At 37.6% G+C, this 15,712-nt stretch overlaps 1 protein-coding gene across 4 annotated transcripts in view; it reads right to left on the reverse strand.

The window, feature by feature from the left end:
- LOC102096498 (dynein axonemal heavy chain 5-like) overlaps window positions 1-15,712 on the reverse strand; it is a 170,061-nt gene that overhangs the window by 152,805 nt on the left and 1,544 nt on the right. For all 4 annotated transcript variants that reach the window (XM_065052935.1, XM_021295674.2, XM_065052934.1 and 1 more), the window contains exons 3-12: window positions 12,057-12,157; window positions 10,413-10,601; window positions 10,240-10,314; window positions 7,704-7,790; window positions 6,241-6,312; window positions 3,808-3,909; window positions 3,100-3,286; window positions 1,704-1,869; window positions 1,503-1,596; window positions 240-338 (exon numbers count right to left, since the gene is read on the reverse strand). In XM_065052935.1, the coding sequence (XP_064909007.1) occupies window positions 240-338; window positions 1,503-1,596; window positions 1,704-1,869; window positions 3,100-3,286; window positions 3,808-3,909; window positions 6,241-6,312; window positions 7,704-7,790; window positions 10,240-10,314; window positions 10,413-10,601; window positions 12,057-12,157 (1,172 nt within the window). The remainder of the gene's footprint in view (window positions 1-239; window positions 339-1,502; window positions 1,597-1,703; window positions 1,870-3,099; window positions 3,287-3,807; window positions 3,910-6,240; window positions 6,313-7,703; window positions 7,791-10,239; window positions 10,315-10,412; window positions 10,602-12,056; window positions 12,158-15,712) is intronic.

A 15,712-nucleotide genomic window follows, 5' to 3' on the forward strand; every position in this document is an offset into this window, starting at 1 on the left:
ATATTTTTTTCATTCCCTTCAATTATTTTCTGGAATGATAACTGCCTTCTACATAAAAAGTAGTATTATCTCTGGATTATTCAAAATCTGTAAACTCAGTTCACTGGTGCCAAAAGAGTTAAGCTGTCCACTAATCATTAAACGTAGGAGTTAAATACTGAAAAGATAATATCTTTCAGAAGCAAAAGCCTTTATTTTCTGAATTTCAAGTTAATTGTTGCCTTTAGAGCACTACTTACAGGGGAGGCTTTGGCAAGTGGGCCAAAAAATTTGTCCAATGTATATAAATATCTCATGTTGTCTTTAGCTTCATTGGCAGCAATTGTTATATTGCCATCCTGAGGGGAGAAATAAAAAATTAATACTGTTAAAATTTACTGAAGAGGTTCTTTCTCTTGCATGTTACTGCAAGACTATTAATCCATCTTGCAAACATTTTCTTGCAGAAAGTTATTTCAAATAAGACATTTCTTCTTTACATAAGAAATATCTACTTTTACAGGCAAAAAATGGTAAGATCTACCTGGCAATCAGCAATATCTTGGATATGATTTAGAAGAACTCCTTCCTTAAACCCCTAAACTTTTCTTTCCTGATAGAGGTAACAATAGTCTGGTTTCAATAATCCAACTTACATTTTAGAATGGTTTTAGCATGATACCCATCCTACAGAACTTAGGAAAGATCCCTGAAATGTACCAAGGCATTTCCCATCACTTTTTAATAAACACTTGTTAGGGAAAATGAGTTCACGACTGATGCTTGTATATCCTTCTGTTCATGACAGGTGGAACTATCCAGTCCTTAGGAGGCAATTTTGTATGAAGAAAAAAATCTAGTTCATCATCTGTGGCTTGTACTGGCTCTGTACACACACTCTCATCCAAATTCCATTTATCACAGAAGTCTGTGACAATTTTAAGCACAAAACCAGAAACTCTATAGGCTGACACCCTTTTGCTGGTCTATTTTCAAAACAGTAGAATAGCTTCTTAAGTGTTAGAAGATCTGCATTCTGGTGGAGGTGGGGGGTCTGATTGCCTGTACATGGTATACAGCTTATTTTCTGGCTTGCCTAACATTTTGACTGATAAGTTTACATTACAGATATCCACTTATCTGAATTAGCTGTTATGCTACAAAAAGCCAGCTGTCAATAATTCTAAAAGCAACATGATGAACTTTCCGACATCTCTACAGGTGGCCTGCATAGTGTACAGCTGGAGAGAGACAGAAAAATGTATTGCTGCATGGCTTTACTTTTGCACAACCATTCTGCTCACTACAGTAATGAATGACACATACAGAAGCATTGACTTCTTTTCAAGTCATTTATTTAACTTCAGACTCTTCAATGTTATGTTTCAACAAATGGGTAATAAACCACAGTACAAAACTAGCGTAAACACTCAAACCTATTTTTAGCATTGTGTTTAGTTCTCTGTGTATTACAAATATGGTACTGTACTAATTTAAAACTTTTATTAAAACATAGTAATTACCAGCTCTTTCCACTGCTTTAAAGTCTTTGATCTTGCTGCCTGAAGAATACTTATGATTTTCTTTACTCTCGTACTCTTGATCTCATCTAAAAGACTTTGAAGAAAGAAATACAATTAATACTCCCTTTGGAAATGAAGTTTACATCTATTTTTTAAAAACTTTTTTTTTAGACTCTGTGAGAAATAACACAGGGATTTAACCTGTTAAATGATGACATTCTTGTCTTCCAGTGTTCCAGCTCTGCAGATGGACCAACGTCACCAGCTTCTCTTCTCATTTGTTCACTCTCCACTAAAACTTGTCTGATCTGTTTGATCCAAATCATGATCACTTCTTCCAGTTTCTCAGTGACCTCTGTGTTACTGCCTTCAAAATCATAGAATAGGATGGTCTCATAAGTACCAAGAAATAAATACAGATTTTTAACTGCAGAAGTTAAATGTCCTTGTCAAACATAAGCTGAAACTGTATAAGCTGATGATATTCAAATCACTGATCAACAACAGGAAATTATTAAGATGGTAATAACAAGATGCACACACATAAAACCTGTATCTACCTACTATACTGCAAATCCTTTACAACGGAAACAGTTAAAAATACACTGAGTTCATAAGGGGAACAAAAAACAACAATCATCGGTAATGTGGGTTTGGGAGAATTGTGTTTCAGAGGTCTAAGAATTGCATTAACTATTATGGGTATATTTTTCTGCTTGCATTTCACAAGCAAAGGCTTACACCTCCACATTTCTCTCCTGCCACTGCAGCCTATGCCACATCAAAAGCATCACGTAACTGACACCACTATTAACAGTCACAAAAATCCCCTACAATTCATAAGTCAGCACATCTTTTAGATTGCCTTAGCAGCTGAAAAGAGTCCGGTTCACTCGGTGCATTATATTTAGGACTCATGGAGCTTGTGCTACTGAATGGATCTGAAGAACCTGCCCAGCTATATAATGTTATTGTCTCATCTTAAGAGTCACTAGTTCTTCTGTGGAAACTGTCCTGCCACAGGCTCATGTAGGGTTGAGAGGGATTGCACAAGTATTTACTGGTTTGGCATTATTTCACTCTGAAAATCCATGTGATGAAAAGAAATGGTGGAAAGCTATTGTTCAAAAAGACATAACTGCTCTTTTTCTCACATAAACATATATGTATATATATAAGACAAACTTTTATAAATATGTTTTGTTTTGACCCACAGCCCTCAGAGCCAGACTTAACATAAGATATGGTTTCCACAGTATCAAAGAAATTGAAGACTATACATACTAGTAGATGGCTAGTTACACTAGTTACACTAGTTACACTACTAACTACTTGGCCAGCAAACTAGGAGGAACACAGGCCACTGCATACATGATATGTCAAGGAACTACCTAATCTACAGATCTGTGAATTAATGGATGGGCAAATGATTGATGATTTTATAATTACACAGTGAGAAACCTGGCAAGTGTAAGCAGAAAAATATATACCGCTCAGGGAAGACGAATTAATTCTTCAGAGTAATTTTTTACTAATGACATAACATTTATTTTATAAACAGCATCATTGTGGTTGTTTTGACATAGGAATTACTCACCTGCAGTTATGTAGTCAGATGGGTTCTGTAAGTTGCTGATATAAATATCAATATCCACTTTTGTGAGCTGAATTTTATCTTCTATATTTTGTCTTGATGATGACAAAGTACCCACAAATTTATCCACTGAATACAGAAAGTCTTGTATCTGGCTGTTCTTCAAGCCTTCTTTCACAGCTCCCCAATTCTGAATATTTTATGATTTATGGAAAAAAAAAATTAGGAAGGTATATTTCCTACCTCTGAACATGTCCTTCTGGAGGCAACAGAACCAACTGTGATGCTTTGTGACTGACACAGAACAAAAAAAAACTTAGAGAAGATGGACACTCTTTTTGTGATACAGCACTTGCTGTCCACGGTCTAGAATAAAATCATACACTGATCCTTTGTCCAGCCAGAGAGACTTGACACTTCTTTCAATCCAAGCTTAATCTAGTTTTAAATAAGTCATCATAGTTTTACCTTAGTATGGCTGATATGCTACATTCTCCTTTGTTATGAGCATTACAGCTGGTGCTATGGCTTGAAAATAAAAAATAAATATATGTATTTCAAACACTTGTATACAAATTGCATGACTCCCATAAAGGTCTGTATTAGACCTGTATCTTTTTGTATCGTTCAACTGATGCACAAACAGGAGTGCAGCAGCCACTGGCCTTAATTCCACATGTTCTTGGGAAATAAGACTAGCTATTGGATTACCTGTTGGGATTTAAGTGCTGGTATGATGATTTGGGACAAGAAGAGTTCCAGGCCCTGAAGGATATTTCCGTTAGCACAATCAAATACACCAAAATTCACCTCCTTTGGGAAGAAACAAAAATCAGCAGAGTGCACATAAACTTCTGCAGCATTATAGTACTTGAGTGAAATTCAGACATGTGGCAGACATACATACAGTCCATAACTGTGTAGGTTCCATGAGGATATTCCCCCCGCCCCACTACTTAATTTGGATTGGACATAGACTAAAATTCGACTGGAAATTCCAAGACTTGCCATTAAGTTTCAATCACCAGAAGAGTCAGTCCTATATTGTAGCAACACTCCAGCCACCAATTAAAATGAATCATTTAACATCAGTGCATTAAGACAATTATATTTCTCTTTTAGAGGAACAGCTTCCATCTATCATAAATGCCTAAAAATGGACAACAAATGTATCAGGCAAGAAATGCCTCAGTTGCTCTCCAGTTCATTGTCATTCATTGTTATGAAGCATTTATTTACACAGAGAGTGGTCAAACACTGGAACAGACTCCCTAAAGAGATGGTCAATGCCCCCAGCCTGTCAGCGCTTAAGAGGCGTTCAGACAATGACCTTAACAATGTGCTTCAGCTTTTGGTCAGCCCTGAAGTGGTCAGACAGTTGGACTATATGACCATTGTAGTTCCCTTCTAATAGTCCATTCTAGTTAATGTGAAGCAACAAGCAGTGAATTTCTGAAGCTGGGGACAGAGACAGCACTGGTGAGTGGAATTTTACTGCAGAACATAATGCATTAATTGGAGGAAGTGAAGGACTGCATGTTTTCCCAGTGCTATCTGCTTATGGACTGGTTATCTTCTACAGGCATTTTGCTTACAGATGGATACATCCTGAACATGGGCCATGTGCTTTCTACGACCCATACAGACTAGCCATTTCAGATCTGGGTATGCCTCCTGTTAGCAGAGAGGGAGTCTCATTGAGAACTTCTGAGCCGCACAAAGATACACTGATTTTGCCTTCATCACACTGAATGTTTCACTCATACAGGGAAAAGAAAACAGAGTTCTGCCCTGGAAGCTTCTACTCCCAACTTCTGCCTGTGTAAAGACAGCAATTCCAGAGTGTTTTAGGAACAGCAACTACAAATGAGGTTTTGTAGAAGCTTTGACATTCTCGGCTATCTTGATTATTAATTTCACTAGTGTTTTTCTTGCTAGTCCCCCCTTGCATGCAAAAGAAGAGCATTTAAGACAATTAGTTGTTATGCATGCGTGGAATGCTACATCCTAACAATATTACAGTATTATAATCCCACTAGAGTACAAGAGGGTAGAAAACTCTTTCTCAAAAAGTGGTGGTATTATGGATGACATCATTCAGCTTGAAGAAGTGCTTAGGAGGAAGACCAGATTTCTCTGCGTGTCTGAACATGTTCCCTGGGAGGCAATGCTCACAAGGTTGTTAACAAGGAAATGCTCCTAAACTAATTCTTTCTGCAAGAGAGTGTGCTAACAAAATAACAGAAGGAAAGGACAGAAGGCTAATGAAGAAAAAACTGACCTCTATTTTCCCCCTTCAGATGCTTTAACAATGCCAGTTTCTCCCATATTAGTGTTTACATTTGTTGCAGGGAGGGAGAGACACGGCAAATTAAGTCTTTCAAGACTTCTGAATCTCTAGGACAAAGTTGATATACAACCTGAACCATTTATTTCCACAGGATGCTGAAGATTCAGCTATTCCTCTTGAGGAACAGGACAAATTTGTGTATTTCTAGGGGGTTCTCAGGTTCTATTTCCAACACAACTCTTCAGGATAAACCAAAACTTGCCAAACCAGTCTGAGCCCAAGCTCCAAGCCTCATCAGTGTGAAGACTGCCAGATGGAAAATTAGGGCTTGTTCTACCTTCTATGTCATCTAAAAATGTTGCATCACATAAAGGATGAAGTTTGATAACAGCTACAGGACATCCATTGCCAAGACAAGGTGATTGCAAGAGAACCATAGAGAGAGGACACAAGGGAAGCTCACTGAAGAGTCTGGACAACCATTCTGACAGGTACCCAACTGAAACAGTGCAGCAGAACTCACAGGCCGTGAGAAGAGGAAGCCTCAAAACTATTTCTGCACCCTTCGATGAGATATTTGTAAAAATATTGTCATAAAGCAAGTGACTGACAGAAACTGAAGTACTAATTTCCATGACGGTAGCTGGAGAACAAACTTACAACAACTTTGGACTGCTCAAAGGGAACACATCAACTTATTAGTGACAAATAAGGCGAAAATCTGTAAAGCATAAAAATGAGTGCATCAATGTTTTTGAGAAAATTATTTCAGGCTTATTACATTTTTTTCTTTAATGTCTATTCTTAAATGTTAGTATCTGCATGCTCTTCTGTTGCAAATATTTTGGTCTGACCTGAGAAATATTTGATGCAGTTATAACTTTATCTGATGTCCTTAGGAAAAATGCACAAGTTCCTGTAAAGTTCTGTAAAAAGGACAAAATGAAATCAGTTAAAAAGAGCACACCTCTACAGTAAAAGTGATTTACTTAACAATGTAAAACTGTGCTGAAAACAAAATTGTAAAAAAAAATATTACTCAAAAACAGTAGGGAACTGTTTGTAGGATATTTCAAAATTGATCCTTCTCAAATCAAACGTCATTTTTTCTCCATCTGACATAAGAACATCAAAAATGCCCTTTTGGGCAGACAAGTCCAGTATCGCATCTCTATCAAGAAAATGCAGTTCAGGGAGAGCTTGCGAGTCAGGCTCCTTTCTGAGCTCCGTTCCTCCTGTGTTCCCTGACCACCTGCAAACATTGTGTGAGAGCTGAGATGACAAATTCCTGTCTAGTCATCTTAAGTATCCATTTACAGACCTACCCATGAGATTGTCTAATCCCTTTCTGAATCTACCAAAACAAATTCATTGATAAAAACCTAAAGATATCTTCAGCTTTCAAGCATTTAAAGTACTTTTCATAGATACCTAGACCAGAATGGATCGTGTTAGAATGACATTTATTTCATTTTTTTGAAGGGGAACTTAAAGATTACTAAAAACTTCTGATTCAAATACCTTTTAACATGTGCTTTCATCTTTTCAATGGACTGAAGTAATGTAAAAGTTTCAAATCAGTACTGCAACAATGCTTATTTTTAATATATTAAATTTAATAATTCAACTATAACAAATTTTAAAAGCCATTCCCATTGGTCCAATTGGCAGAGGAATGAACCTCACTTCTCTGAAATCAAGACAGAATTCTTCAGCTATGTCTTTTCTAACACATCTATGTTAATATAAGCTCATTGAAAAAAAAAATGAAAAAAAAAAAATAAAAAGACATCACCATGCTTTATTCAAATAAAGTTGACTATGGTACACCTGATTTCCTCCAAAAGAGACAGAAATAAAATTAATCAGAAATGTTAATGAGTAGTCTGAATAATGCTTAGATATTACAGTGAGGAGGTTGTTATAAGAATTTGAATGAAATAAAGAAATTGTTGAAGATATTTTTGGAGTTATGTGCAGCATTATTAAAACCACTGAAGAATTGCACTTTTAAACTAGAAGTGCACAAGCACTGGAAAATACTTGAACATACAGTCATTAACAAAATGTTAGGATCTGCAACTTTTAAACAAGCATTTATTTGACCTGCTCTCCTCTCAGACAGTCAAATCCATTAATCACTACTTCTTTACTAGTAAATTCCCAGCTCAGCTGGGAAATCTTGCATTATGACAACATGGACTAAATACTTAAATATCTATCCAAGAATTACAAAAATCTGTTTAACACTGTAAAACTGTTACATTTTTCCAATCTTTCACTTTTCAAATGTCATCTAATGAATTTTCAACCATACCTCAGTAGAACCCATGGTAATAAATAACTTCTTCTGAATCGAACTGTTCGTTGATCCATCTGACTTCAGTGATGCATTCAACTTTTGCTAGCAATTATAAATAAAAGGTTAAAAAAAACTGTTATCATACAAATACCTCATCCTATTTGAATATGTGAATTATAACTAAGCTAATTCTAAATCTGTTAGTAATTCCCAGACAGAAATCATGAGGGTGACTTGGGCAGCGCTAACTAATGGTTGGATGACCTTAAAGGTCTTTTCCAACCTAAACAAGTCTATGATTCTATGGTTTGGTGAAAGAGCTAAACAGTTTCATAGCCCTGTTCTTTCAGAAAACTCTCAAAGAAGAAGGGGAAAAAAAAAATCAGAAAAAATATAATTAAATAAAATCTGAAATGTTTCCTGGAGCAACTTCCTCTATAGAAACAAACTGGATGTCTTGCAGAAAGAGTCATGTTCTTGGCCTGCAGAGTCGTATTGTAATTGTGAGCGGGACTCACAAGGAACAGTCTCAGATAGATCCTGGCAAAAATGCGAAGAAATTTAGCTTTCTGCCGATGCTTTTAACCACATATCACTCTGAAAAACTTCCTCTCTGAGAAGCTTTGCTGCCACTGGTCCCTCTCCACTGAGATGTATCTGTAACCTCATCTCTTGAAAGCAATTATAAAGGTTTAAGCCTAATAAAGACTTGCATCCCTCTAATTCTAGTGCCAGAGTTAGGTTAGCAGTTGGACTTTATGATCTTGAGGGCCTCTTCCAACCAAACTGATTCTATCATTCTATGAATTTTCTGTCACACAATTTGGAAAATAATCTGTTGAAACTTGGAAAAATGTCACAGAACATAATGTGAAAGAAGCCTGTATGTATATTCCTCTTTTAAGGAGAGGACTCTTCCTAAAAAGTAAAATGTTCAGCTCCTGCTAGACTGAATGTGTGATGTATGATACACAGTGGTGGCTCCCCACTCCCACCTCAAATCAGTGTCTTCTAACCCCTATGCAGAGTCTCAAGTGAACATCATGCACCCAAGCTGGTAAAAACGAGAGAGATGAGCAGCACTGAAGAAAGGAACTTGAGAAACCTTGGTAAGAACATGATTTCTCGGTCAGGCCAACTGTCTGCCCAGACCAGTATTTTGTCTCCAAGAATGGCCAAAAATGGTTAAAAACAGGGCAAGCATGTATGATACTGACCCTGAGTAATCTCCAATATGTTTGAAACTAAACTGTTGACAGAACAGTCAATTTAATGAGATCTCTTGACTTATCATTATTGGGTGAAAGATGGTAGAAATGGCATTCATACTTTCCATCAGAAACATTTATTTTTATGCTATGCTGCCTTTGCAACAAAATTTTCATTAATTCATATTTTAATGGTTAAAAATACCAAAATAAAACAAAAGTAAATGCAGAAATGAAATGTTTCACTTAACCCAAGCTGGGCATACATTTATGGCTTGTAAATTGAGGAAAACACTTTCACGATTTTTAGTTTCATCTTGTTCTAAGTCAGAGAACAACATGCTCATCTCAGAAATGTGCACACACAGTATCAGTGAAAGGAAAAACTGATTAAACTGTTTTGACAGCTGAACTGATCCTGTGCTTTGCGAAGTCTCTAAGCAATTTCAGTAACACTCAAAAGTTCTTTTAATTTCCGTCAGTTATAACGAATCTCTAATTCAGTCTTGCACGTAACTGATGATCAAGCATTACCAATTGTTTTATTGTCCCCAACAAGCCTAAAATACCACCACATGGTGAGTTAGCTCACCTTAACATGAGTCCTCAATGGCATAACCTCAAAGGACTATGGAAGGACTTCTGCAGTTCAAGAAGCTCACAACAGTCACATTAGGCAATTTCAAGGTCACTTTGCAACTTCTGATATCACACATAGATTGGAAGCTGAACACATTATTTTGCTTTTTATGAAGAGGCTTCCCCTTTTCCAAGCTGAAAGGGAGAGAAATACACTTTTGGGACTACAACTACCCTATTTCTAGTTACGTATAATTTTCCAGATTATTTTCTGCAGAACAGGACAGACCTGAATGTGAAGCCACCTTAATTTAGAAGGAAATTGCACCATTTTCCACGCTCTTGAATCTGTGCTTTGTCCATAACAGAGCTGGTGAAGTTCACACCAAAAGAAGACTGCTCTTCTACACACAGTTCCCCATTCCTATAATACATGAGCTAATCTAGTCTTTTTAAACTCTAACTACTGTGAACACTTTGCCTCAATTATCTTTATATTTTCTGCAGTCTGAATTATTACTTTACTTGCCCTTTTTAAGTGTTCTTTTGTGAAAACAAAAACAGTATCAAACCATGCCACAGGGCATCCTCCCATTTCCATGTAAGTTGATATGGCAGCATCTAAACAATGAGATCCAGGTACTTTTCACATTAGCGTGCATAGCAAAATAATCTCTGTTAACATATTCTGAATTTTGCAACAGTCATGATATTTTAAAAAAAAGTGCAACTTTACTTTTGCAGAAGTAATTATAGAAACATACCTGCAATACATCTTGGTAAAAGAAGAGCAATTTTTTAAGTCCACCAGATGCAAAGAATTGTTCTATAAGTTGAAACTAAAACCAAAATTACAAGTAGTTATTTGTGAAGTAGTTTCAAAAGACTGGAATTTTTTCGAAAAATATTTAATAATAATAATTTAATTAATATTTACCTTGTCATCAGAAACAATGGCCTCCTCCACTTGCTGCTCACTTAAGCCTATCCCATCTGCTAATCTTGCTATCAAATACTTGTGTCTTTCATCTATCCGAGCTCTTCTCTCCTCTCTGGTGACTTTGGCTTGCTTGGCTAGTTCTTTTCTAGTTTCACTGGAAAGTACTATACTTTTCTTACCAGTTGTCTAGAAAATAAAAGTTTGTTATAGAGAGATTATTTCTCCTCACTTAAGGATTGTATTTTATATTGTTGATCCTTAATCTTGTTTCATAAACTACTTCAAACAGGAACATCAGAAATATATCTAATGAATGCAGAGGGAAAAGATTAGTGATAATTAATTTGCTAGGCCAGAATTAATTCTTACTCTAAGGCCACTACAAACGAAACTTCAGATCAGGGATTCAGAATCAGATGTGGATGCAGGCTAACATGACAATACAAATTTAGCACTATAAAGGCTCTACTTCAAATCTCAGCTTTGTGAATCCAGCTTCCAAACTTCTGTATGTCCATATTCCAGATCTGGGACCAGATCTATCTCTTTACTCTCAGCATTTTAATATAGAGTATCAAGTTATTACCTCAATGGAAATAAATAAAACAAATCCACTATAAAATCAGTCACCACTGGAACAAATATGCAATTGATGTTTAATACACAGATCATATAAGGGTAGTAGCAGAGTGATAAAGGATATTCATGTAGACAAAGGATTCTTAAGTCTTCATAACAGTGTGAACAAGACTGAAAATAGATGTGGTGGATAAGATTTTTAAGTCAATAGATAATTTTTAGAAGCTATACAGAAAACTAAAGATTTGGGTAAAAAAGTCACCACGCTGAGCCTTTCCCTCTCCTTACACCTCCCACTGACATGAGTATCTGGAGCCTGGGGATGTCTGTACCTCACAGTTTTTACTAGAGAGAAGCAAAGATAAATTACATCATCTTCCCAGTATTCTAAACTAGAAATTGTAAATGATCAATCCTAATTTACTCTTAGATTAAAAAAAAAAGCTGACCATTGTCCACCTTTGCTTCCTACCATTTGGTCTTATCCCAGACTGAATGAATGTTCTACATCCCTCCTGTCTCTACCTGCATCTCTTTGAGACCAGGAGACACCAAGAATGCCTGAATACCTGTAGTTGTTGGTCAGTACCATTCTGAGGTCTCTAAAAGCTACATATTTTCTGATTCACAGTTCATTCTTCTCTCATGTAGGTCCCAGCCCATCTGTGCCAATCTTTTATCATCTCTGGCTTCTATGCCAACAGCTGGATTTCTGTTTTTGCATATGCCTTCCCTGATGCAGCATGACTTTATTCAAGTATTTTTAAGCAATATTAATTTTCAACTTGGCAAAGAAAGGGAATTAACTGGTGGATGATTAAAAAAAAAAACATCCAGCAAAACACATTATGAGCACAGGAAGTAAAAGGCCTAACATTGTATAAACTTTTGAGTGGCTCATTGTTGTTTTTCCTTGTAATTAAGAGATATGAAAGGAACTCAGCATCCTGCAGTATTAGGCAGACCTTTGCCAATGAAGACTTCAGAAATAATCTGTGCAGAAGAAAAGTTAACAGACCAAAGATAGCTGAGTCGCCACCTTTTTAGCATGAAAATACTTGCCGGAAGAACAGCAGTCAAAGGTGATCCTGTGACAGCAGATCCCAGCTCAGTGCCCCTTGTCTTCAGGTCCCCTCCACGTCTACGGTGCTTACTTTCTGTGTCTAGTTAAAAGAATTGAAGAGTTCTAATTATTCAGGTATATGCACAACTTAACGCATTTACAAGACCTGCAATGATGTCACTATGTTGTGTCTCAATATCTGCTGGCTGACTTTTTCTCAGGTTGGGGAAAATGAGACACAAAAGGAACACAAGAAAACCTGTGCCTCAGCAGGAATCGTTAGAAGCTGTTAGGGGAAAAGATGTCTTATAATGGCTTTTATCTCAAGTTCAATTGCAAAGAATCCCTACTGACAGCAGTAGAGGTAAGAAAAAGCAATTTAAGGTACCAGCTTGAAGAAATCAGTTCTGGAAAAAATTGAGACACTGAAATATCATCACTTTTCACTTTTGCTATTGTCACCCAGTTATTCCTTGTCTGTTACTTCTTTACGTAAATTCTGATTGTAAGCCTCATGCATCTCTGACAAACTTGCTACTTGCAGAGATTTACAAGACAACTTGAGCACATGGAATATCTGAAAAATAAAGATTGCTAATATTTGCATAAAAAACAGTATGTAATTATCTTTTGTCAATTGTTTAAGGCTCCTTATGAACTTCTGAAGCCCTTCAAGTTATTAAATAAAATTTATCACATGCTTTTATTTTTCCCCGAAATTAAAATTTGTATATTTTTAAGTCATTTAAGTAACAAATAAGAATGTTTATGTTTTCCTGATACTAAGTTCAACTCATCTCCAGACAGCCACCATTTCTCTTTTAAATTGTTTTTAATTACAAAGCATTTGTAAATATTGCTTTACCTCTCCTTAATGAAAGTAGTGTTTTAGTTACCTTTAAAATTATGATTGTTTGCAATTGCTACAGCTTGCTTTTAGTCCAAGAAAAAGCAACCATCTTGTTTTTCAGAAGATGGTATTTAGATCCCATTCTTGCCAGCAGTGGAGCATGTAGTAGTGCTAACAAGCAGCTCACTAAACTTTCAGGAACTACTATTTAATCTATTCTAAATAAATTATAAGATTGTAACTAAAATTAATATTCTAATAGTACTGATTTCCTTATAAATTTCCTTATAGATTGTGTCTTTTCTCCCATGAAGTCTCCCCTGATTATAACATATTATTTGCAGAACCAAAATAATGGCTGAGGTGGGAGGGGACCTCTGAAGATCATCTGGTCCAGCCCCCCACACTCAACCAGGGCCACCTAGAGCAAGTTGTCAGGACCACATCCAGATGGCTTTTGAATTTCTCTGAGGTGGGAGACTCTACAACTTCTCTGGGAAACCTGTGCCAGTGCTTTATCACCCTCACAAAGTGTCTCCTGGTGTTCAGACAGAACCTCTTGTGTTTCCATTTAGCTCATTGCTTCTTGTCCTGTCACTGGACACTACCAAAGAGAGCCTGGCTCCATCTTTACACACTCCCTTCAGGTATTCATACATGGTGATGAGATCTCCTGATTCCTCTCTTCTCCAACCTGGAGAATCCCAGCTCTCTCAGCCTTTTCTCCCAAAAGAGATTCTCCAGTGCCTTCACCATCTTCATGGCCTTTCACTGGACTCTGTCTAGTAGGTCCATGCCACTGTTGTACTTGGGAGCTTAGAACCAGACATGGTACTCTGGGCATGGCTTCACCAGTGCTGATTGGAGAGGATGGATCACCTCCTTTTATCTGCTGCCAACACTCCTCCTAATGCAGCCCAGGACACCATTGGCCTTCTTTACCACAACGGCCCACTACTGGCTCATGCTCAACATGGTGTCCCCACTAGGACCTCCAGCTCCTTTCCTGTCAAGCTGCTTTACAGCTGGTCAGTCCCCAGCTTGTACTGGTGCTTGGGCTTGTTCCTCCCCAGGTGAAAGACTTTGCACTTCCTCCAGTTGAACTGCATGAGGTTCCCATCAGCCCAACTCCCCAGCTATTCAAGGTCTCTCTGGACGGCAGTACAACCCCTTGGTGTATTGGCCATCCCTCCCAGTTACGTGTCATCAGCAACCTTGCTAAGGCTAGACCCTGTCCCACCCTCCACATCATTAATGTAAATTTGCATCATTTGAAGATTTGAAGAAATATGACTGGACCTGGTATTGACTCCCCAGGATACACCGCTAGCTACTGACCCCCAATTGGACTTTGTGCCACTGATCACAATTCTCTGGGCCCATCTGTTCAACCAGTTTTCAGTCCATCCCACTGTCTGCTCATACACCCCAAACTTTATTAGCTTCTCTATGAGGATCTTACAGAAGCAAAGAGGAAAATCAAATTGTAACTGCTCAGCAGTGGTAACTTGTGATCAAGGAATGGCCTGGCAAGGAGACCAAAAATGTTCAGCTGCAGAAGCGGTTAAGCTGACTGGAAGGAGGAATGCCAGAGACACAAAAATTCCCTGTAAGGGACTTTGGTTTCCCCGGTGATGAGATAAGAAACAGCCAAAGCATTCTCTTGTAGCCATCCTAGGAGTGTTTGGAATCAATCCACCTTTGGGCAGCAGAGGTGATGCTGGGGGATGGACCCAAGGCTGGGCTGAGGTGCCCCAGTTACTAACACTCACCAAACTGGTGCTGGTGTAAGCATACATAAGGAATCAGCTTGTGAAGCATCTTTGCAGACCCCTTGTTGAACCGCTTATGGCAGCAGGACTGTCCAATGCATTGTTAATTATTTATGTGTGTGTATATATATATATATTTCAGCACAAATGTGTGTTTAATTCACCTCAAGGTGCACAATAAAAATTCCCAACAGAACACAGTGTCAAAAGCCTCACTTAAGAAAAGGTAGACCATATCCACTGCACTCCCCTCACCTACCAAGACAGTGATTTCATTACAAAAGGCAATGAGTGTTGGTCAAGCATGTCTTCCCCTTGGTGAATCTATGTTGACTATTCCCAGTCACCTGGTTGTTCTTCATGTGCCTGGAAATGGTATCCAGGATTAGCTGCTGTGTCACCTTTCTAGGGACCAAGATGAGGCTGACTACCTCTATTTTTCTGGACCTCCTTCTTGAAGACAGGAGTGGTATTTGCTTTCCTCCAGGCCTCAGGTACCTCTCCTAGTTGCCACAAACACTCAAAGATTATTGAGTGTGACCTTGCAACAACATCAGCCAGCTCCCTCAGTGGGGCCCATGGACTTACATATATACTAGTTTCCCTGACCTCATCCTCTCCCATAAGGCCACACTCAGTCTTTGAAGTAACTATTCAATCTGTTATCACTGTTGATATATTTCAGAAAGGAGATACCATACTATATGGCATACTATTATGTGAGTGCTATTAATTTTTATTCCCAAAAAAATGGTTCTAATCATGTTACTATGATTCAACATTAGGAAATCTGCTAAGGGATCAGAGTCACACTGTAGCAGACACTGTAAGTACATATATACAACATAATGCATATATGCATGTGTTTATTTATATGTACATATTTATTCCTAAAGCTGTAAATAGCATATTGTAGTCCCTACACTGGTATATTCAGAATAGCATGTACCCACCTGCTATGTATAACTACTTGTTATAAACTTAAACATGCTCCTTAATAATTAGTTTCTCATTCTGTTCCTGATTTTTTTTT

The sequence above is a fragment of the Columba livia genome, chromosome 2, assembly GCF_036013475.1.
Source record: "Columba livia isolate bColLiv1 breed racing homer chromosome 2, bColLiv1.pat.W.v2, whole genome shotgun sequence".
NCBI lineage: Eukaryota > Metazoa > Chordata > Aves > Columbiformes > Columbidae > Columba > Columba livia.